Here is a 20,503-nt window from a genome sequence, read left to right on the forward strand (position 1 = left end):
TTTCTTTCTCGTTTAACCAGTGTTCACAACCAAACAATGTGACAAACCAAACACGGTGACAAACGGGGAAAGAAGGAGAGCTCTGGTACCTGCCCTTCCGTGGCTCTGCCCCCATTTCCCTTTCATCTCCCTCAAACAACCCGTTTTTTCCCCATTGCCCTGTGTAGGTCAGCGCTGCCTCTCACCCCCTCACGCTGCTGGGGAGGTCGCTGCAGCCCCGGCCTCATCCTGGAGCGGCCGGGCTGCGGGAGGAGCATTTATTATTTATTATTATTATTATTCCAAAGGGCGGCACGCGCTGGGGCCTGCTCTAGGTCACTCCGCTCAGTGCTCGGCCCCAGAGCGAGGGAATTTGGTCAACTCCCAATCTGGAGAGTTTAAAACACAAAAGGCCCCTTCCCCTCCTTCCTTCCACTCAAGCAATTAGGAGTTACGTTACCTGGTGGGGAGAATAAAAAGCTCCTGTGGAATTACAAAAAAATGTTTTATTTTGGCAGAACTAAAAAAAAAAAAAAAAAAAGTATATTCATCTACATTGTGGTAAAAAACTATGATTTCTTTTTCCTTCGTATAATCATCCAACACAGAGCAAATGAAGGAGCAGGCAGGGAACGCGGCCGAGCGGCGCCGGCGGGAGCCGCGGGGGCTCCCGGAGCCGGGCAAAGCTCCCGCCCTCCCGGCTCCTCAATCCCGCCCGGAGGAGCACGGGGAGAAGGGGGAATAACGCTGCAAGCACCGGAAAAAGATGCACTTAAATAACAGCTGCCTCCTCCTCCCCGCAAACGGCGACGGGCGCTTTTCGCACGGAGGGTCAAGCGGTGCTCCCAGCGGCTGAGCCCTCGGACGGGCTCCGGCGCCGCGCGGGAAGGACTGCTCTTCTGGGACACCTCTTACAAGAATGTTTATTCATATTAAAGCGGAAACCAAGTCATAAATGCTTTTATACATGTGAGTGTCTGTAAAAGACAGTACAATTGGTAAAGAAAAAGGCTGCCAGGACGCTCCTCACTGAAGCCTGCGGTAGCTTTTACAGAGTTCGTGGTCCCTGATGTCCCCCCACCCGCCGTTTTTCACGTGGGGGGCGAGCGGCGCCATGGAGTACCTCTTGCTGACGCTCATGGTCGCGGGGAACAGGTGCTCTTGGTTGCTGCTCAGGAGCGAGTCGATTTTGGCACTCTGGCTGCCGGGTCTGCAGGACTTCTTGTGGTGCATGCCGCAGTCCCCGGTGTGGAAAATGCGCGGGATCTCGGGGACCAGCACTTTCCAGAACTTTGGAAGACACGAGACAGTCAAGTGCTGCAGCGTCCAGTCCCAATTGTAGTCGTCGTAGGTGCAGAAGGCGTCCGTGCACTCGATGAGCTGCCGGTAGGTGTCCCTGCCGAAGGCCATGCCCATGTTGTGCTCCGTGGACTTCCACGTCTTCACCTCGGCCTTGTCGGCGCGGCCCGCGAAGCCGCCGCGCACGGGGCCGTAGCCGCCCAGCGACACGATCTGGCACTCGGGGCAGTCGCGCGCGCGCAGCGCCCACAGCTGCTTGAGCACGTGGTAGAAGTCGGGCGCCAGGTAGTGGTCCTCCTCGAGGAACAGCACGGGCCCCTCGTGCTCGCGCAGCGCCCGCACGCGCTCCCACACGAAGTGCAGCTTCCACCACCAGTGGTGCTTGGCCTGGGCGAAGCGCGCCTCGCGGTAGTGCCCGAACGAGTCGGGGAACTCGGCGTTGAGGCAGCCGAGCCGCAGCGCCGCCGCCTTGCCCACGTCGCGCGGGCAGTCGCGCGGGTCGTGCCCGGGGAACTCGCGCGGGTAGAGCTGCGCGCTGAACGGGAAGAACACCTGCAGCACGGCGCAGAAGTCCACGCGCGCCGCCAGCGCGTTCAGCTCCTCGGCCCACACGTCGTGGCTCAGCACGAGCAGCACGTTCTCCACGCCGCGCGCGCGCCGCAGCGACGCCAGCAGCAGCCGCAGGTGCTCGGCGCGCTCGTGCACCTGCACCACGAGCACCACGTCGGCGGCGGCGGCGCGCGGCGCGAAGCGGCCCGCGTTGCGCAGCGGCTGGTCGAAGTTGAGCCGGTAGACGAGCGAGCGGTAGCCCGTGCCGTTGGCGGCGGCGGGCGGCGGCGCCGACGCGTTGGCGGGCGCGGGGCGGCGGGCGCTGGTGGCGGCCGGCGGGGCCGCCTCGCTGGCGGCGCGGGGCCGCGGCGGGGCCGTGTCGGCGGGGCCGCCCCGCGCCGCCTCGCGCCGCCGCCCGCGCCCGGCGGTGCCCCAGAGCGCCAGGGCGCAGGCGGCCAGCGCGAGCGCCAGCGCCAGCACTTTGCGCTTGTAGATGCGCAGCCTCATGGTGCGCGCGCTGCCGCCGCCGCCCGCGCCCGGGCCTGGCCGCGCACTAGCTCATGGCGGCGGCGCGGGCGGCGCGGAGGCCCCGGCCCGGCGGCTCCGGCTGCGGCTCCGGCTGCGGCTCCGGCCCCGCCGCGGCGCCTCCCCCGTCACGGCGCGCGCGCCGCCGCCGCCCCGCGCCGCGCGCACACGTTGCCGCACGCCATTGGGCGGGAGCCGCACCGCCCGCGCCGCCCCATTGGCCGCCCGCGACGCCACTCCGCGCGGAGCGCCCGCCCACCCCGCTTCCGCTCGCGGGCTCCGCGCGAGGCGCCTCCCCCGCCCCCCCCGGCGGCGCCGCGCGCCTCCCCCCCTCCCCGCTCATCCCTGCTTTTATTCCCATTTATTCCCATTTACTGTTATTTGTACGCGTGGCTTCTGGCCGCGGCCCCGCTCCCCGCCTCCTGTTTTTGAGCAATTCGCAGCAACAGGCGGAGCCGGGAAGGCGGGAAGGACGGGACGTTCCCCTTCCCAGCCGGGCCCCGCATGGGACGAGGCTCCGAGCGGGAATAGCCCCCCGTCCGCTTCATTTTCACTTGATGATTTATCTATTACTACTTTAATTTCACGCGGGAGAGGTGCGAGGAGGGTGATCCCGCCTGGCGCGGCTGCTGCAGGGATTTCCCGCTGCGGCCCCGCACGGAGGGCGCCGTTTCGGCTGCATCCCCGAGCAGCTCCGTTAACCGGAGCGCCCCGCGCTCCACCGCGCTCCATGGGGCTCGCGGGGCTCCGAGCCCGGGAGAAGGCGCCGCGGGATCGGTACCGGGATCGGTACCGCGGGATCGGTACCGTGGGATCGGTACCGCGGGATCGGCACCGTGGGATCGGTACCGCGGGATCGGCACCGGGATCGGTACCGCGGGATCGGCACCATGGGATTTGTACCGTGGGATCAGTACCGCGGGATCGGCACCGCGGGATCGGCACCGTGGGATCGGTACCGGGATCGGTACCGGGATCGGTACCGCGGGATCGGCACCGGGATCGGCACCGTGGGATCGGTACCGCGGGATCGGCACCGGGATCGGTACCGGGATCGGTACCACGGGATCGGTACCGCGGGATCGGTACCGGGATCGGCACCGCGGGATCGGCACCGCGGGATCGGTACCGTGTGATCGGCACCGGGATCGGTACCGCAGGATCGGCACCGGGATCGGCACCGCGGGATCGGTACCGGGATCGGTACCGCGGGATCGGTACCGCGGGATCGGCACCGGGATCGGTACCGCGGGATCGGCACCGCGGGATCGGCACCGGGATCGGTACCGTGGGATCGGCACCGTGGGATCGGCACCGCGGGATCGGCACCATGGGATCGGCGCCGCGGGATCGGTACCGCGGGATCGGCACCATGGGATCGGTACCGTGGGATCGGCGCCGCGGGATCGGTACCATGGGATCGGCACCGCGCGCTCCTGGCACGCCGGACGCTTCCGCTGCCGGATGTGTTTGGGGATGGTTCTGCACCCGATGCAACTCAAAAGCGAGTTTCCTTTAGCCCTGTAGCACACCTGGGAGCTGCCCAGGGAGGTATCGGGAGAGCGGCACCCTCGCAGGAGCCGAGCCAGCCTGCAGCGAGCGGCGTTGGTCCGTACGAGGCTTCGGGATGAGCGGGAGATGCCGTGTGAGCCCCACGAGCCGTTGGACACGGCGGGATCCTCTTGGCTCCCGCAGCAGCTCCGCTCGCTCGTGGCGCTTCGGTATCCGCCTCCCTCGGCCCAAACGCGCCCTCGGAAGCGCACGGACACCCCGGCTGCTGCCTGGGCCACCGAAGGCCCCGCGCGCCCCGCGCCGCTTCCCTGCCCTTCCCCACGCGCTCCAGCCCTGGGAGCGTTTGCCAAGGGCAGGAATGCTCTCCCTATGCAGCAGCAGCACCACATGGGCATTTTGGAGCATCCGGGTTTCGCTCCGCACCACTTCCAGGAGAGGAGGTGGCGCCGGCTTTCCGCTTCATACAGGGGCTGAGGGCAGCACAAACACACAAGAAATGATTAACCTTAGATCAGTTAGTGTGGTGCTTTACAAATACCACATGAAGAGAACGGGATCAAGGTGTTTGGACACTCAGAGGCAGTTTTATTGGCACTACATATTTCTAGAATAACATGGAAGGTCAATTCTTCCTCGGGAAAAGTGTCTCGGAAAGGGATTTTCTTCTGAAGTAAAGCCCTTCAGGAGGTCGGCTTCAGGATTTCTGCTGTGGCTGTCTTGGATAGTGAATTTGAGGCTGCTGGTTTGTGAGACGTTACGAGAAGGAGATGCTCAAGGAGATGGGAAGTGAGAGCTGCACGTTTCTATAGTCCGTGCATTCAGCCCGCAGCCTCCAGGCTGCTCCACTCTCCATACGCTGCATTTAGGTGTAACCTGAAGCACCATCCAGACCAGCTTTGGACTCACCGGCTACAGGTGTCTTGTTGTCCCACTGAAACTACTGATCGTTGTGACAACAGTAGATGTTTCTAGAAACCCGTGTGGCTTGTTTTACCCATGTCACCACATGTGCCAGCGCCAGGACACCTAAAGATTCGGTTCTGCACTGTTGTTCCATGCTGTCCTATACATCAGCCATGGGACTAGACTGCAAAACTGGGAAATGATGATGTGGATGTGTCTTCACCAGGACAAAGGCCTGGAGCCAACTTCTGGAATACGCCGAGTAAAACACGCACTAGAGAAAACACAATTCCCATAGAGGTAGAAGGGTTTCAAAATTTAATAACTGAACAATTCAAGGATCTTTAAAATGTGAGTTCAGAAACAAGGTTTGGATCACATAATTAGAAAAGATGTTTCTCGTATAACAAAGAAAGAAAGACAAAAACAATGCTGGTCCCTGCTTAAAGGGAGAACGCTATACTCAGAACCTAACAAAAAAAAAGTACCTGGAATAACATGACCAGTTTTGAACTGCTGACACTGTTAACTTCTCATAGCACCTACAAGTTGCTCTACAGTAAATTACTTGGGAAGATCCCAGGCCAGTGATCAGGTCAGTGTGGTCCTTGTCGGCAGGCAGAGTCCGTGGCCTCGGGAGAGCAGTGAGCAGGGAAGTGGGATACACGCTGGGAAGAGGGAATTCACCCACCTTCCTGCTGGCGAGGAGAAGCCGCTCACTCCATAAAACAAAACTGCCACAATCCTTTATCCAAAGTCACAATATAGGGAAAAGAAAGCAAAGTACATTCTAAGGAAGAATCATTCAAGCTACAAACCACTTTTTATTCCAACCAAAGAGATTTTAGCAGTAGAGAAGCAGCGAGACCCCCTGAGGCTCGCAGTGTTTCCCTGCTGTACCACAGAGATCTGCTGTTGGGCAAACGCCCCGTGATCGCTCTGCTGATCCCCGTGATCAGCACAAAACAACTTCGGACCCCTCCGGCCCCGACAGATCCTGCAGCAGAGCCTAGAGTCACCCGTTGCTCTGCAGGTACCTGTCCAGGAACTGGGAGTAGCAGTGGAGCGAGCAGAAGTAGCAGATGACGGGGGCTTCCGTACCCCCCATGTTGTCCACGAGGACCACGGTGTGCGCCACGTGGTGCAGGTTCATGGTCACGGTGATCTGGATGAAGCTGCTCAGGCAGGCACTGCCACACTGGCACGTTTTGGCCACCTGCAGGTCTTCACAAAGGTGAGCGGGAAGGAGGTGGCAGCCGTACGGGATTCTGTTGAACAAGGGAGGCAAGCGTGAATTCGTTGCAAGTGCCACAAACTCAGTGACATGCCACATGCACCAGCCAGGGGGACAAAAGCTGTTTCAACATCATACAAATCTGAAATGTTGGCACTAGCAGTACTAGGCTAAGTAGAAACTACAAAGCCCCTTTTCAAGATAGCCACAAAACCCGCACACCCATGTTACTGACCACGGAGTACCAAGAACCTGACCCCAGAAAACACTGTAACAAGAACCAGGGCAAATTACAGCAGCTTGGCAGGGCAGGGAGTAGAGAATTAGAGATGGACAGAATTAACAGGAGGACTAAGAACGGACAACCATGGCACACACGTGCTGTCCCCTCCACAGCAGCGTGACACTGCAGACCATGAATTCATATTCTCTGTTAATCTACCTGCTTTCTCCTCTGTCACACCATGCATGACATTCAATTACGAGGACAATGAAGAAACTTCTTTCCAAAGTCACCGATGAGTGGCATTGTGTTTAGGATACAAAATAAACAAGTTCCCTAATCTATTCTCAATAGTTAACTTTAACATACAGCTCCCCCAGTGCCCAGGGGTCACTCAGGGCTCCCCGAGCAGGTCCCAGTGACTCACATCCAGGCTGCACCTACGTGGTGCTTGTTCTTTCCACACACTGTCACTCACATCGCTGAGACGCCTGTGGATGCCCCCACGCCACCTCACTTCCAGGACATCCTCCTTTTCTGGTCACGACAACCATAATCACAGCTCCTGTACCTGCCCAGGATGCCAACAGGGAGCTATTTTGCAGGTGTTTCTCTTCACTGCCATCCTGCCTTCTGTTTTCTTCCTTTCTCAAGGCTTTTAGTGCTTATTGTCGCTGCCCTCCGCTGTCACCTTTGCAAATCAACGGTGAGGCTGAGGAAGTGCCAGGGCTCCTCTGGCCTCTGCTGTTTCCTTGTAACCCCGGAGCAGGGGCCAGGGGCACCGTTTCCTTCATCTTCCTCTTGGAGCATGGAGCCTGTTCCCTTCTGCCTGGCAGTGGCTTTTTAGAGCACTTTCTGCACTGGGGTCAGGGCTCAGTTAGTGCCTAGGAGCCCCACGTACTCTGCCAGTGGAACTGAGCACCAAAACCAGGTGCAGGGGCCTTCTATTCTCTAGAAAAACAGGCTCTCTAATCGCATATGTGTCGAAGCCACTGTGATTTGTATTACAGACTGGAAAGGAGGCAGGTGAGTTTGGATCATCACTGTTTCAAACTCAGCTGGCTCAGAGGAGGAGGAGATAAGAAGGGGCCACCTCAGCTCATTGCAGGATGTGCCTGGGGGACACTTATAACAGGGCTTTCCAGCAGCCAGCCCAGGACTTCCCCCACCAGGCTGGAAAGGGCAAAGAACACAGATTAGAAGCACATCCAGTCTGTCTCTCGCCCCATTTTTGTATCTCTCTGACTCTCTTCCATCTTTGCACCTTTTTCACCCAGGAAAATGGGGTGGGAGTCGCACCAGATGGTACTAGAAAAGCACAGGCAGTGGCATTTAGGCAGAGCTATGCAAGTGATGTGGGGGAAAACCAGATAATAAACAGCAGCCTGGCAAGGCTATAGCTTATTTGGGGAAGCAAGAGATGCTAAGGATTTTAAAACTATCTCAGAACGGGGCTTCTCTGCATAAGGCAGGATACCTTGACACAGAAGGAAACGCACAGTTCAAGGAAGCATGAAGTAGAGAGGAGCCTGGGGAAATTAATGCCAGCTACAGCTCGATGCTGCCCCTCTGGGAAGGCTCTCAAGGACCCTCCAATACAGCTCAGCTTGCCCCCTTTCTGCCCCATTGAAAGTGGGGCAGAGCCTCCAGTGTCTGGCACGGAGCTGCCCTGTGGAAGGTCCCTTTAGCCAACACGCCATCCGCACGTGTGACAGGTTAGCTGCAGGCTAGCAGATTTTTCAGGGAGTCCAGTGTGTTTTAAGGTGAACACAGGATGAGGGGCAACCATGAACGCCCAGGCTAAGGCCCGATACACATTATGATCCGTATCACAAAATCCACTGTAACCTAAGTGCCTAGATATACAGTTCTGGAAGTCCTTCAAGGTCACAGAAATGGGTTAAATTTGCCCATCGTTGGGCAAAACGTTCTGCTGTGGTGCTCCCCATTTTGTGAAGTATAATAGTTCAACCAATAGCTTTGTCTAAGTGCTCCCAAAATCACTACAAGAATCTGCTTTATCTCACACAACAGAGAGGAAATTACAAGTGAAATTCCTTACGGTTTGGAATATGTGACGAACAATTGCCATAAGCAGGAAAAAAAAACTAATCAAGAGAGTTTTGACTTGACAGGTTTGAAATAAGCAGCAACAAGTTCCATTCTCACTCCTCTTACCTGTAATTTACAGTTGCCCTTGCAGCACATTCTAATAGAGTCAATGGTATTTTCAGTTGTATGTTGGGAACGAGTGGATTAGACTGTTCAAAGGGATTTCCAAACAGATCCAAGTTCTCAAGAGAGAGTTTCCTAAAATCACTGGGCAAAAAGGGAAGCTTGTTCCGTGCTGCAGACAGGAAGCGTAGATGACTTAGCTGGCCCATCTTGAACGGCAGCCTAATCAACTCATTGTCATCAAGCTTCAAATTAACAAGTTCTCGTAGCTGGCAAAACTGAATTGGAAGAGCCTTGATTTTGTTTTGGCTGAGGTCCAAGAACTGAAGAGACTTCTGAAGGGTGGAGTTGCACAGGGCGACACTGAAGGACTCCAGGTGGTTGTTGTGCAAATTGAGCTCCTGAAGACAGATCAGGTCACCAATAGTCGCTGGCAGTTGCTTAATATGATTATGACTTAGGTCTAGTTTTCTGAGCTTCTTCAGGCAAAGCACCCGCGTGTCAATGCGAGCAAGTTTGCAGTACGAGGCTTGGAGATGTTCTAGGGAGTAAGGAAAGCCTTTGGTGAGAGGATAGTCCCTTCTTGATGTTATGATCATCTTTGTTTTGGGTTTTTCTACTTCCGAGGTCTTCGCTGGTACCAGAGGTGAGAGGGGGAGCGCGTCAATGTCAGCACCTTGGTGAGCCAGTCTCACAGCTGAAAGGAAATTCTTTAAATTGCTGACATCTGCCTATAAAAACAAACAAACAAACAAAACCCAAAAAACACACAAATGTGGAATTAGAAGCTCATTATTCTTAGATTTTCTTGGATACTTAGCAACACTTTCTGAACTATTTTGGACACGTATGCATCATGAAATATCAAGTCAGAAGGGCAATAAAAGGGGAAAGGGAAACACATTTAGGTTTAGTTGGCTGGCATGCTGTTTGCAATATTTAAGAACAAATGATAGGCAGTTTGAAAAGTTATGAACTCTCTGAATAACCTACATCAAAAGAACTGTGCTGCATTACTCAGGAAAGGAGCAACGCAGAGAGTTTATAGCTGAAAATAAAGTGCAGAAAAAAAACTGATGCACTGCAGTCTTTCCAAACCTCAACCTGATAAAGCAACAGCTTACAGAAAGTCACACAGAGCATGCAGGGATCTCAAGTTTGAGGCAGGCGCTTCTGGAAGCTGTGAGGAATGAAAAGCAGGAATCCGAGGTTGAATTTATATGTAAAATCGGTGGGGAGATTCAAGGCACATGAAGCAAATGCTTCCGCTCACGTGAAGCGCTGCCTGTCACGGCAGCCCCACAGAGGAGGATAATTATTTTCATTTAATCTGTGACCAACTTTGCTCTACGTGGGACACAACAGGACAGCAGAAAGGACACAGAGCCACATTAATGGAAGAGCAGATGACTTCCATTCTAAGCAAGGATAAAGCAAAGCTGTGTTACATTTGTTGTACCAAAACAATTAACTTTATGAATAGCGGGGTAACCAAATATTTCTCTTCTAAATTTCACAGTAAGTATCCCAACTGGCAACTGACAAACATGAAGCTGTAAGAAAATTTTGAAGTAAAAAGCAGAATGTATCCACACAACTAAAATAAACTCCTCCGTGCAAAAAGAACAGACACTCTTGGGGTTCTGGCACAGTGCAGAAAGTCAAGTGTTTTTCCACTCCGTTTCCAGTGGTTCTGCACCTGAAAGACAACCCTTCTCCTAATTGCATTTGTCTATAACAAATTCCACAGGGTGCCAAACTAGCTCACATAAAATACTGGAAGTGCCTTGCACAATGGACAATGATCCTGGAGATTTCTAGATGCTAATGCAATGTAAATAAAGACAATGACCATATCTGCATGCACAGCTAAGCTAATCTTACCCATCCCACGCACATCTGGTCCCTTAACTCCTGACGTGATCTCTTCCAGAGACAGGAAATTGCACCTTCTTCCTATCAATATTCATTATGTCAGCCAGGCCACACTAAAACACTCAGCTATGGGACTCCTCCCAGCTACAGGCAGATTCAGCACCTTTCCGAGGGCAAAAGCAGCTAAATAAATTTGAAAGCAAAGGGGAAAAGTCATTCAGATCTGTAAAGACCAAGGAGAATGGATAATGAGATCCTAGAAATGAAGTTACAATTTCTTTGCTGTCATCAGACTGCAAGACAAAACAGAAATCTGATTCTGAAGACAAAAGCTCTAGGATGTTAAGATAATTTTACACTATTTATATGTCTTTAAGATAGGACTACTTTGTGCTCTGGAGCCTTAAGACAATTTTTTTCTGCAATACCTACATAAAGCAAATATTCTTATGGCTTCACAAACACATGTTGAGAAAACAAGACACGCCTAGGAAAAAGCAAAGAATTAGCTGGAAGTGCCCAGGAAGGAGCTCTGTGCCACACGCCTGGAGTCTCACCAACAAAAAGGATGTTGTGAAAGTAAGTTAATGCGCCTTGATGCCTCACAGGCCTCCCGTTTCCGAGACAGATGAAAGGGAACAAGACGGCCGGGCCTGCTGAAAGCAAAATCCGCAGCCACTGTTGCTTTTGCTCCGGGGTTATATGATTTAGAGCAACGTTTCTGAATTTCTGATGTGCAAATCACACTACCTGGCGGAGTAATAACAGTGGGGTTTTGCACATTAATTGCACACAACGAGCATAGCAGGAATCTCTTTTCCACAAACATTTTGCCCAACTTTGAGGTTTTAATTCCATATATAAAGGCATCTATTACACTAGCAGAAATGACATACAAAAATTATCAATCACCTTAAATCACATTTCCAGTTTTGGAGAGTTTAAGAGAAATAAACAGTACCATTAGCTTCTGAGGAACTCAGCCAGTTGTTTACGAAGCTTCACGTGAGCCTTCAGGTTAAGAATGGGAGGTGACAACATGGCTTCCTTGGAACAACCCTAAACAGCTTCACAAAAGCTTTTGAAATTCTAATGCCTGTTTCACTAGGTGGTAAGTGTTTGGCTGGCGCTTTGCAGCAGTTACAGCTCATTTGCAACAGTTCATTCAGAGAGCAGCTTTCCGATTTCCTCCTCTTCAGCAGAAATGCTCCAAAAAAAAAAGAAGACACCCTAAAACGTGAATGTGTTCTGGATCTGACAGCATACCCATGAATTTCTTTTCTGTGAGGTACAGAGCACATTCGTTTCTGTCAAAACAAACTGGTTTCTGTCAAAACAAACTGAATTTAGAAACAAGCTGCTTCCTTTATATTTCTGTGAACTCCTCAGACAATCACCAGGTTAAAGCCACTTTCCACCACAGCCTTCCTTCTCATACAAACAAGACTTTTCCAGACCATTGGACCCTACCAGATTCTGCCATGTCTCGGACTACCACGTTATATCCAGACACTGCTCTTATTCCTAAGAAAAGAAGCACTTCTCCTTCTTTTGTCAGGTCACAGTTTTTAGGATTCCAGCTTGGCGTGACCTCACCGAAATTATTACAAAATATCCTTCAGAATGAAACATCACTGTCATTTCCTGGACAAAAAAAAATATTAGTCATTTAAACAGCCTAACTCTAAAAGGCAAAGAAAATGTTTCAGAAAAACTGTCCTGTTGTAACAGGGCCTAAGATTATTGAAACAAGCACAGAAAGAAATAGCATAAAAACTGCACAGCGACGTGTGGCTTTTCTGGTGAATTCAGAATGAATAAAAGCCTTGTTACACGTCGGCAGCTTTCAGGTATGTCCTGTCAACTGCAAACGAACACGGCGGCGAGTCCTGCTGCTGGCGGAGCACTAAAACCAGGCGGGGACGGCGCTGCTGCTGCACGGGAGGCCTTTAGCTCGGGGGTCCGCAGTGGAGCTTCACCGGGTACAGCCACCTGGACTAGCAGCCAAACGTATGGACTACCAGGGAGAGGGGGAAAAAAGGATGTTTTTCTTCAGATACGGAAAGAAATGAAAAATAAATCGCGGTGTGACCCAGCGAAGCAGCTGGGCTCGTTCATTCTTGTCCGTGAAGTTTCCCTCGATTCCCTCCCCGCTAAGGAGGCCGCGCGAGGAGGCCGCCCCCGCGGCGCGGCCCGGGCCGGCGGGACGCACCTTGCTCAGACACACGTCCACGGCGGGCTCCCGCAGGCGCACCGTGGCCTTGCCCTCCTCCACGAAGCGCGTGAAGAGCCGCTCGACGTTGTCCTGCACCTGAAGGCGGGCGGGGAGGCCGGTGAGGAGCCGCGGCGGGGCCACCCGGTGCCCCCCGCCCCGCTCCCTCCTCGGTGCCCACCTTGTAGCGCGCGCCCAGCCGGTCCCGCGCCGTGCACACCATGAGGTGAACGGCGCCGCGCGGCCGGCGGCCGAGCGAGAGCAGCGCCCGCGCGGCGCGGCCGCGGCCCCGCAGCCCGCAGCTCGGCAGCAGCCGGCTCAGCACCTCCACCTCGCACCGCAGCCGCATCGCCGCGGCCGCCCGCCGCCCTGCCTGACGGCCGCGCGCGCCCGCCGCCGCCCCCGGGGCCGGCCCGGAGCGCCGCGCCGGAGCCTCGGCGGCGCCGCGGGGCTGGCGGAGGGAAGGCGGCGAGGCCGGGGCGGCGGCGGCGAGGCCGGGGCGGCGGCGGGCGGACAGGCAGCGCGCGGGCAGCCCGCGCGGGCAGCGCGCGCAGCGCCGGGGCGGAGGGTCCGGCCTGAGGCGCGGGCGCCCCCTGGAGGTGGCGGGCGGCGCTGCTGGGCGGGAAGGGCGGGCGGGAGGCGACAGGGGGCTGCGGGGCTGTGAGGGGACAGGGGGCTGGGGACCGACCTTCTGGAGAGCAGCTCCGTAGAGAGGGACCTGGGCGTCGTGGTGGACAACAAGGTGACCATGAGGCAGCAGTTGCCCTCGTGGCCAAGAAGGCCAATGGGATCCTGGGGTGCGTTAAGAAGAGCATGCTTAAAGCATGCTTAAAGTTGGAAGAGACCTCTCGAGCTCACCTAGTCCAACCCCCCTGCACACGCAGGGTCACCTAGAGCACGTGGCACAGGACTGCGTCCAAGCGGGTTTGGAAGATCTCCAGAGAAGGAGACTCCACAACCTCTCTGGGCAGCCTGTTCCAGGGCTCTGGCACCCTCACTGGGAAGAAATTTTTCCTTAAGTTCCTGTAGAACTTTTGGTGTTTCAGTTTCCAGCCGTTTCCTCTAGTTCTGTCAGTGGCCACCACTGAAAAGAGACCATCCCCGTCCTCTGCACTCCCTCCCTTGAGGTACTTCTAGACACTGATTAGATCCCGTCTCAGCCTTCTCTTCTCCAGGCTGAACAGGCCCAGCTCCCTCAGCCTCTCCTCACAGGGCAGATGTTCCAGGCCCCTGATCATCCTTGTAGCCCTGCGCTGGACTCTCTCCAGCAGCTCCACATCCCTCTTGTCCTGTGGAGCCCAGAACTGGACACAATACTCCAGATGCGGCCTCACCAGGGCTGAGTAGAGGGGCAGGATCCCCTCCCTCGACCTGCTGGAGATGCTCTTCTTAATGCACCGCAGGATCCCATTGGCCTTCTTGGCCACGAGGGCAACTGCTGCCTCATGGTCAACTTGTCATCCACCATGACACCCAGGTCCCTCTCTGCAGAGCTGCTCTCCAGAAGGTCGGTCCCCAGCCTGTACTGGTGTCTGGGGTTATTCCTCCCCAGGTGCAGGACCTTGCACTTGGCCTTGTTCAATTGCATGAGGTTTTTCACCGCCCAGTTGTCCAGTCTGTCCAGGTCCCTCTGGATGGCAGCACAGCCCTCTGGGGTATCAGCTACTCCTCCCAGTTTGGTATCATCAGTAAACTTGCTGAGGGAGCACTCTGTGCCTTCATCCAGGTCATTGATGAATAAATCGAACAGGACTGGACCAAGGACTGACCCCTTGGGGACCCCACTAGCTACAGGCCTCCAACTGGACTCTAGAGATGAGACTTCCTGTATTTCAACTTGTACCTGGTACTCCTTGTCCTCTCACTGGCCACCACCGAGAAGAGCCTGGCCGCACCCTCCTTACACTCTCCCCTCAGGTGCTTGTATATGTTGATCAGATCTCCTCTCAGTCTCCTGCTCAGTCTTCTCCAGACTAAACATTAGCTTTGGGGTGATGGTGATCAGGTGTGAGGCTGCTCAGAGAGGCTGTGGAGGCTCCTTCTCTGGAGATCTTCCAACCCGCCTGGATGCCGCCCTGTGCCCCTGCTCTGGGTGTCCCTGCTGGAGCAGGGGCTGGACTGGATGATCCCTAGAGGTCCCTGCCAACCTCAGCTGTTCTTGGATTCTGTGTGACAGGGGAGCTGGGGGACAAGGGAGCGGGGGGTCTGTGAGGAGATGGGGGAGCAGGGGCTGGGGGACACGGGCAATGTCCAAAGCCTTGATGGAAAAAGTGAGCGTTGGTGACACAAGATCCTCTCAGGACACGGTGATGGCTCTTCAGAAACCGACCTGGGAAAAGGGCTCTGCTTGTCCCCTGGAGTCACCGTCTACCTGCTTTAGATGTCTCGTCCTCCACACGCACCCCATAGATAACTTCCTCAGGTTGCCAGAGACAGGCTCTATCTACTTATTTTTTATTTTTTTTACGTGTGGAAAAAAGAGGATTTATGGAGCCAGGGCAAATCCAGGGCACAGGGTGAACACGCGCTGGCCCTTAGGCCGTGGCAAAGGTCATGTCGAGCCCTCACACAGTGGAAATCTGCAATAAACCCCTGGGTTTAAGTGGATCTCTGTGAGGCGCAAAGCAGCCGCTCGCAGACGAGTGTGATTTTTATTCATTGATTTCGTTTTTATTTCTTTTTATTTTCTTCGCAGACGGGCAAAAATCCATTTTAAAAACCGCTCGGTAACGTAAGGAAAAACAAACACGTTTCCCCGGAGTAACGGCGTGAACGGGCCGCGTCGCGCACGAAGGCGGCTGCGCTGCCGGGCCCAGCCAGGAGGAGGCGGTGCGGGGCGGCGCGGTACCGGCCCGGTGCCGCGGGGAGGCGCTGCGCTACCGGCACCGCCCGCGGGGTGCGAGGGGCAAAAGAAGCGTTAGAGGTTCGGGGGGTTCGGCAAAAAGAGCCCGCGTCTCTCTGTGTTGCCCAGGCTACGCTGCAGTGCCTATTCACAGGCGCGATCCCACTACTGACCGGCACGGGAGTTTTGACCTGCTCCGTTTCCGACCTGGGCCGGTTCACCCCTCCTTAGGCAACCTGGTGACCCCGAGCTCCCCGGGGATCACCATATTGATGCCGGCCTTAGCGCGGACACCCGCTCGGCATAGCGCACTGCAGCCCAGAACTCCTGGGCTCAAGCGATCCGGCGGGCTCAGCCTCCCCGGCAGCTGGGACTACAGGCGCGCGCCACCGCGCCCGGCGCCGGCCCCGCCGCCCGCCGCGCACATAGGCTGCTCCGCCGTGACGTCACGCGGGGGGCGGGGGAGCGCGCCGCGCCGCGCACGCGCAGGTGGCGGGGGGGGGGGGGTGCGCACCGCGGTGCATGCCGGGAGGGCGGGACGGCTTCTTTAGCGCGCGCGCGGGCCGCCATCTTCCTTTGGCGGCTGAGGCGGCGGCGGCGTCATGGGGCACCAGCAGCTCTACTGGAGCCACCCCAGGAAGTTCGGGCAGGGATCGCGCTCCTGGTCAGTGTGTGGGCAGCCCTTGGGCCTTCCCGGCAGCTTTCGGAGTGGGTGGGCGAGGCGGGAACGGGCCGCGAAGCGAGTTTCCCCCCATCCCCCCGTTCCGTTTTGCTCTGTCCGCCATTAACGACGCGATCTCGCTGCCTTCTTCCCCGCAGCCGCGTGTGCTCCAACCGCCACGGCCTCATCCGCAAGTACGGGCTGAACATGTGCCGGCAGTGCTTCCGGCAGTACGCAAAGGACATCGGCTTCATCAAGGTGAGCGCCGGGGAGCCGCCGGCAGGGCCGGGGGGTGCTTTGCCCTGCTCTCGCCTCACAAGCTTCCTGTTGCACCTTGTTCTTTTACAGCTGGACTGAGCACCAGGAGGATGAGCCCAGTGCCAGGGGTCCCTGCTGTGCTGGCCCGAGGAACTGGCAGTCTCGTGGCACCATGACGCGCAATAAATGGTCTCCATGTCCCATTGGTGTGTCTGCCTTTGACTTCAGTGACAACTGTCAGGTTCCCTATCCCAGCCCCTCTGAAGGATGGGAGCTTCCCTGGTGCCCTCAGCATGGTAGTACATACTGCTAGTCTAAGGAGTGCTGATGTGCTATAAAAGCTCTAATAACCACCTCTTTCCTGCCTTCTAGGGATGTCATGCAGCCCTGCATTAAGTTCATATGTTTCCCCTCTTAAGTCTAGTGGGAACTCTTCCTTTTTCTATTCCATATAACTTCAGTAATGCCCTTGAGCCCTAAGGGCATGAGTGCCTCAGAGCTTATGATTCCTAAAGTAAGCCATACATGACATTTGGCAGCATTGGAAATGGTTTTCTCAAGTACTTGCCCCTGCTCAGAGTGGCAGCAGGGCCTGTAAGACTTGCTTAAAAGCACCAAGTGAATGGCCAGGGGATCTGCGCAGTCTGTGCTCCTGCGGAGCAGCTGCTTTTGGTTATGTGTGGGCTAGCTGTACTCTCTTTTGAAATCTAAAAGATCTAATGAGGGTTTGGAAAGCTGTGGATATCAAGTAAAATACAGAGGTACAGAAGGCAGGTCCTGAGCTATGAGCAGCATTTGGACAGTGCAAGGCGAGGAGCTGTAGTGTGTAATATCCTGGGTGGTTGGAATTGCCTTTCTTGTGAGTGTGGAAGGAAGTAAATTGAGGGTCATGTGTAATGTTACTGTATCTATACATTGTATATATGTGCATATATATAATGGAAGCACAGTCAGGCAGAGCTGTGTGTGGAAAGGCCACCTTCAGTGTCACCTGGTGAGCCTTAACACCCAGTTTCCTTCAGGGAACCCCTGGGGAGGAGATGCTGCTGAGCAGGGGTCTGAGATGAAGCTGCCCCATGAGCCGAGGGGCTGCGGGGGAAACGTGGGGGCTGCAGCAGTTTGAGGCCCCGCTGGCTGCTCGTTGTCCCCTGCTGACCAGATAAAGCCACATGGGGGTGGGTGCTGCTGTCACCAGGCAGCTGGTGACAGTGAAAGAGTGGTTGTCTGAAGCTAATTTGGCCAAACTTGGATTGATACTTGGTAAGTAGCAAAAAAAAAAAAACCTGCTGAAATATGAGTTAAAGGATCAAGCCAGGGTAATATCTACTTACGTAAAATACACTTTTAATGCAAGGGAACTACCCCACTGGGGTAAAGCCTGAACAAAAATCCCTTTAGGTGAGGGGTGCGGGGGTAGCCTGGAGGCTTGAGATCCTTGGAGGTCCTTGTGGGGGGTACTTTTTTCCCTAGGAATGGAGGGGAAGGTGGCATCTTCCCACCTGGAAATGCAGTTGACAGTATAAATTGACAAATAACTGGGTTAATGGTTTTTAGCAGTAGTAACCCTCTTTTCCCAAGAGTGGAACTGAAATTTCCATCAACAAAAACAACTCCTTTGGAGCAAGTATTTAAGGCTGCTTTGTTAAATTTGAGTGCATTACATTTTCCAAAGAATGTATCTTTTCCTCTTTTTTTTTTTTTTTTTTTTTTGTAAAAACTAACAAAGTCTTTAAAGGTCTTTGAGGATTTAGGCATGAAAATGGGATAATCCTTGAAGTGGAAGGAAATGAGAGAGGACTAAAGCAGTGGCCCAGAGTGGGAGATAGGAAAGCAGGAGGGTGTGAGCGGAGCATGAAGCTGCATGGGGAATGGCCAAGGCAATGAGAAGCTGCTTGGGGAAATGCTTGGAAATAGGAGGAAAATCACAGAAAGGAAGCTGTTAATGACAGTTATTAGAGAAGGCTGGAATTAAATGTGGGCTCCGGTCAAAGAGGATGAGGAAGAAGTTCATGCTGGAAATAAAGGGTGGTGTAAAAAGGACTCTGCACTTGGTTTTTCCTAATGAACAGGAAAAATTCATGAGGGTGGCTGAGTTCTGGGGCATGAGTGGGTGTTACGGACTCCCCATACCTGGAGACTTGTTGAGCAGCCTCATCTGACAGGTTAGCTCTGAGCAGGAGACCGGCCCGGGGATCTCCAAATGTCCCTTCCAACCCGGATCTTTGAGTTTCCAGGTGAGGATGTAGCAACAGAGACCTGGTACCTGGATGTCATGGGCTTTCTGGAAACTCGGCCAGCCATTCCTGATGTGGGAGAAATTCCAGAACACTGTTAAACACTGAGCTTGAAAAATGTTTAAAGGATAGGGGATGAGAACAAGCCCAGAGAGGAGGCAGTGGATGTGACCTTTCCAGCACTATAGAAAGGTTTTGATACTGTTCAAAGGGACTAGTCAAACAGGGGAGTTTCAAGTGGGCTGTCAGAAGGATCTGTGATAGCTTCATTCACAGGGGATAAAGGCCATGGTTATGATGGGGATAAGCTGGGAAAGGACATTTTGGGGCAATGCTTAAGCAAGTGGAAGTGTAAATCCAGAGCAGGGGACTCGCAGCAGTGCCAGGCTGCTGGTTAAGAGAGGTTTCTGCTGGGCTGTGGCTGGAAGGTGCTGCTCAGTCTGCCCCTCACTGAATTGAGTGACTGAGGGCAGATTAATTACCCTGACCTTTTGGTATAAAGGGCAGCTTCCCCCTCAAACAGCATTTAGTTCCTCTGACACTGATTTTTGGTTTTTGCTGATACCTACAAAGATAGGTGAATCCTGTGAGGACCATTTGTCTGCCTTCAGCCTGGTTCTGGAAATAATAATAAAAAAACACTGATTACCTTCCTAAACAATTCCTGAGTCTTGGTAAATCTTGTTTTCATCGATATCAAGAGGGCTCTCATTGGGAGAGTAAATGTTTTGTTCCTGAGCATTCCCTTAACCCATGCCGCAATCACAGAATCACAGAATGGTTAAGATTGGCAGGGACCTCTCGAGGTCATCTAGTCCAACCCCCTGCACAGGCAGGGTCACCTAGAGCACGTGGCACAGGACTGCGTCCAAGTGGGTTTGGAAGATCTCCAGAGAAGGAGACCTGCTCCTGCCCTCCCTGATGAGCATTAGGGTAAGAGCCGGTCTCTCAGCAGGGGGTTTGGACTCTGCAGCTCTCGTGCTGGGACTCCGAGGACAGCAGAAGCAGTTGCTGGATGCAGCTTTGCTGCCGCGCGGAGGAGCGCGTCCCTGCGGGGTGACAGTGCCGAGCGCGGGCTCTGCGCAGCCGGGAGTGGATGGGCTCTCCCCATGGAGCGGCGCCCGGAATGCGGCAGCCTGCGGGGCCGCTTTGCTGTGAGCAAAGCTCCCTTTTCCTTCGCCCTTCCACGTGGAATCTCACCAAAGTGTGAGGCCTGCGATGCGTAAGGCTGTGGAGATGTGAGATGGCCGAGGGAGACGAGGAGGTTCTTGCTCCTGGAGTCTCCGTGCGCTGTCCCGTGTTTCTCTTGGCGAGCTCCGATCCTCCCCTCTGGATTTGGTTCACGGCTGGGGCAACAGCCCTCGCTACCGCGTGAGGCCTTATCAGGTGAGGCTTTTCCTGGCCCTTCTGTGCCCCCCTGCTCTTTTGGTGTCCCTGGGACTTGGAGCTCATGAGAAGCTTTGAAAAGAGCAGCGGTACCTGAATTGCCACCTCTCTGCAGCTCCGCATGCCCAAATCCGTGGGGCAGCTGTGGATATTTGCCCCTCTTCCATGAGCAAAGCTGCTTCCCACCACTACAATGGCTTTGAGGGCACCTTGCTCTGTGGGTGCCCTTGAGCGGCAGTGAATCCTGAGCATCTGCTCCTGAGAGCTAAGTACCAAAGCAGCTGCTGTCTGCGTTATAAAAAATGATTTTTTTTAAAAAAAGGAAGGAGGTGGGGGAACAAAAAGCTTCACCAAATAGCTCAGGGTACCAATTGAAAAGCAACTTCCTACTGGAAAAACAGTGTTTTTGCATTACTTTGTACACATTAAAATACCTAAATTGTCACCTTGTAATTCTGCAAATGTCTTAAAAGATGGGAGCAATAGAATAGAAAAAAGGCAAGAACATTTAAGTCTAGTGGGAAGGTGATGTAGTACAAATGATAATGCCTTTTTACCTTATTACTGCCTAAACTAGGTATTTATTGCCCAATATACAACAAACACTAGGTGCAAAAGCCTTGAATTTCCTGAGCT

General features: G+C 54.5%; 3 protein-coding genes and 1 non-coding gene across 4 annotated transcripts; 1 reads left to right on the forward strand and 3 right to left on the reverse strand.

Moving 5' to 3' along the window:
* Positions 1 to 890: 890 nt before the first annotated feature.
* MGAT2 (alpha-1,6-mannosyl-glycoprotein 2-beta-N-acetylglucosaminyltransferase) lies at positions 891 to 2,349 on the reverse strand. Its single transcript, XM_088533774.1, has one exon. The coding sequence runs from the start codon at positions 2,332 to 2,334 to the stop codon at positions 1,006 to 1,008; it is 1,329 nt and encodes a 442-aa protein (XP_088389900.1). The 5' UTR covers positions 2,335 to 2,349; the 3' UTR covers positions 891 to 1,005.
* A 3,433-nt stretch (positions 2,350 to 5,782) lies between these two features.
* LRR1 (leucine rich repeat protein 1) lies at positions 5,783 to 12,835 on the reverse strand. Its single transcript, XM_088533776.1, has 4 exons — positions 12,668 to 12,835; positions 12,487 to 12,585; positions 8,403 to 9,130; positions 5,783 to 6,035 (listed from the first exon to the last, which is right to left on the reverse strand). Exons 1-4 carry the CDS (start codon positions 12,833 to 12,835, stop codon positions 5,783 to 5,785), a joined length of 1,248 nt encoding a protein of 415 aa, XP_088389902.1.
* Positions 12,836 to 15,428: 2,593 nt separating this feature from the next.
* On the reverse strand, positions 15,429 to 15,728 carry LOC148592797 (signal recognition particle RNA). The gene has a single exon (XR_015913891.1).
* A 112-nt stretch (positions 15,729 to 15,840) lies between these two features.
* Positions 15,841 to 16,438, forward strand: RPS29 (ribosomal protein S29). Its single transcript, XM_088533768.1, has 3 exons — positions 15,841 to 15,992; positions 16,148 to 16,247; positions 16,338 to 16,438. The coding sequence occupies exons 1-3, from the start codon at positions 15,931 to 15,933 to the stop codon at positions 16,344 to 16,346; spliced, it is 171 nt and encodes a 56-aa protein (XP_088389894.1). The 5' UTR covers positions 15,841 to 15,930; the 3' UTR covers positions 16,347 to 16,438.
* The last annotated feature ends 4,065 nt before the right edge of the window (positions 16,439 to 20,503 follow it).

This window comes from Tinamus guttatus, unplaced genomic scaffold (genome assembly GCF_059628265.1).
Source record: "Tinamus guttatus ecotype Peru unplaced genomic scaffold, ASM5962826v1 Tinamus_guttatus_pri_ptg000522l, whole genome shotgun sequence".
NCBI classification, from domain to species: domain Eukaryota; kingdom Metazoa; phylum Chordata; class Aves; order Tinamiformes; family Tinamidae; genus Tinamus; species Tinamus guttatus.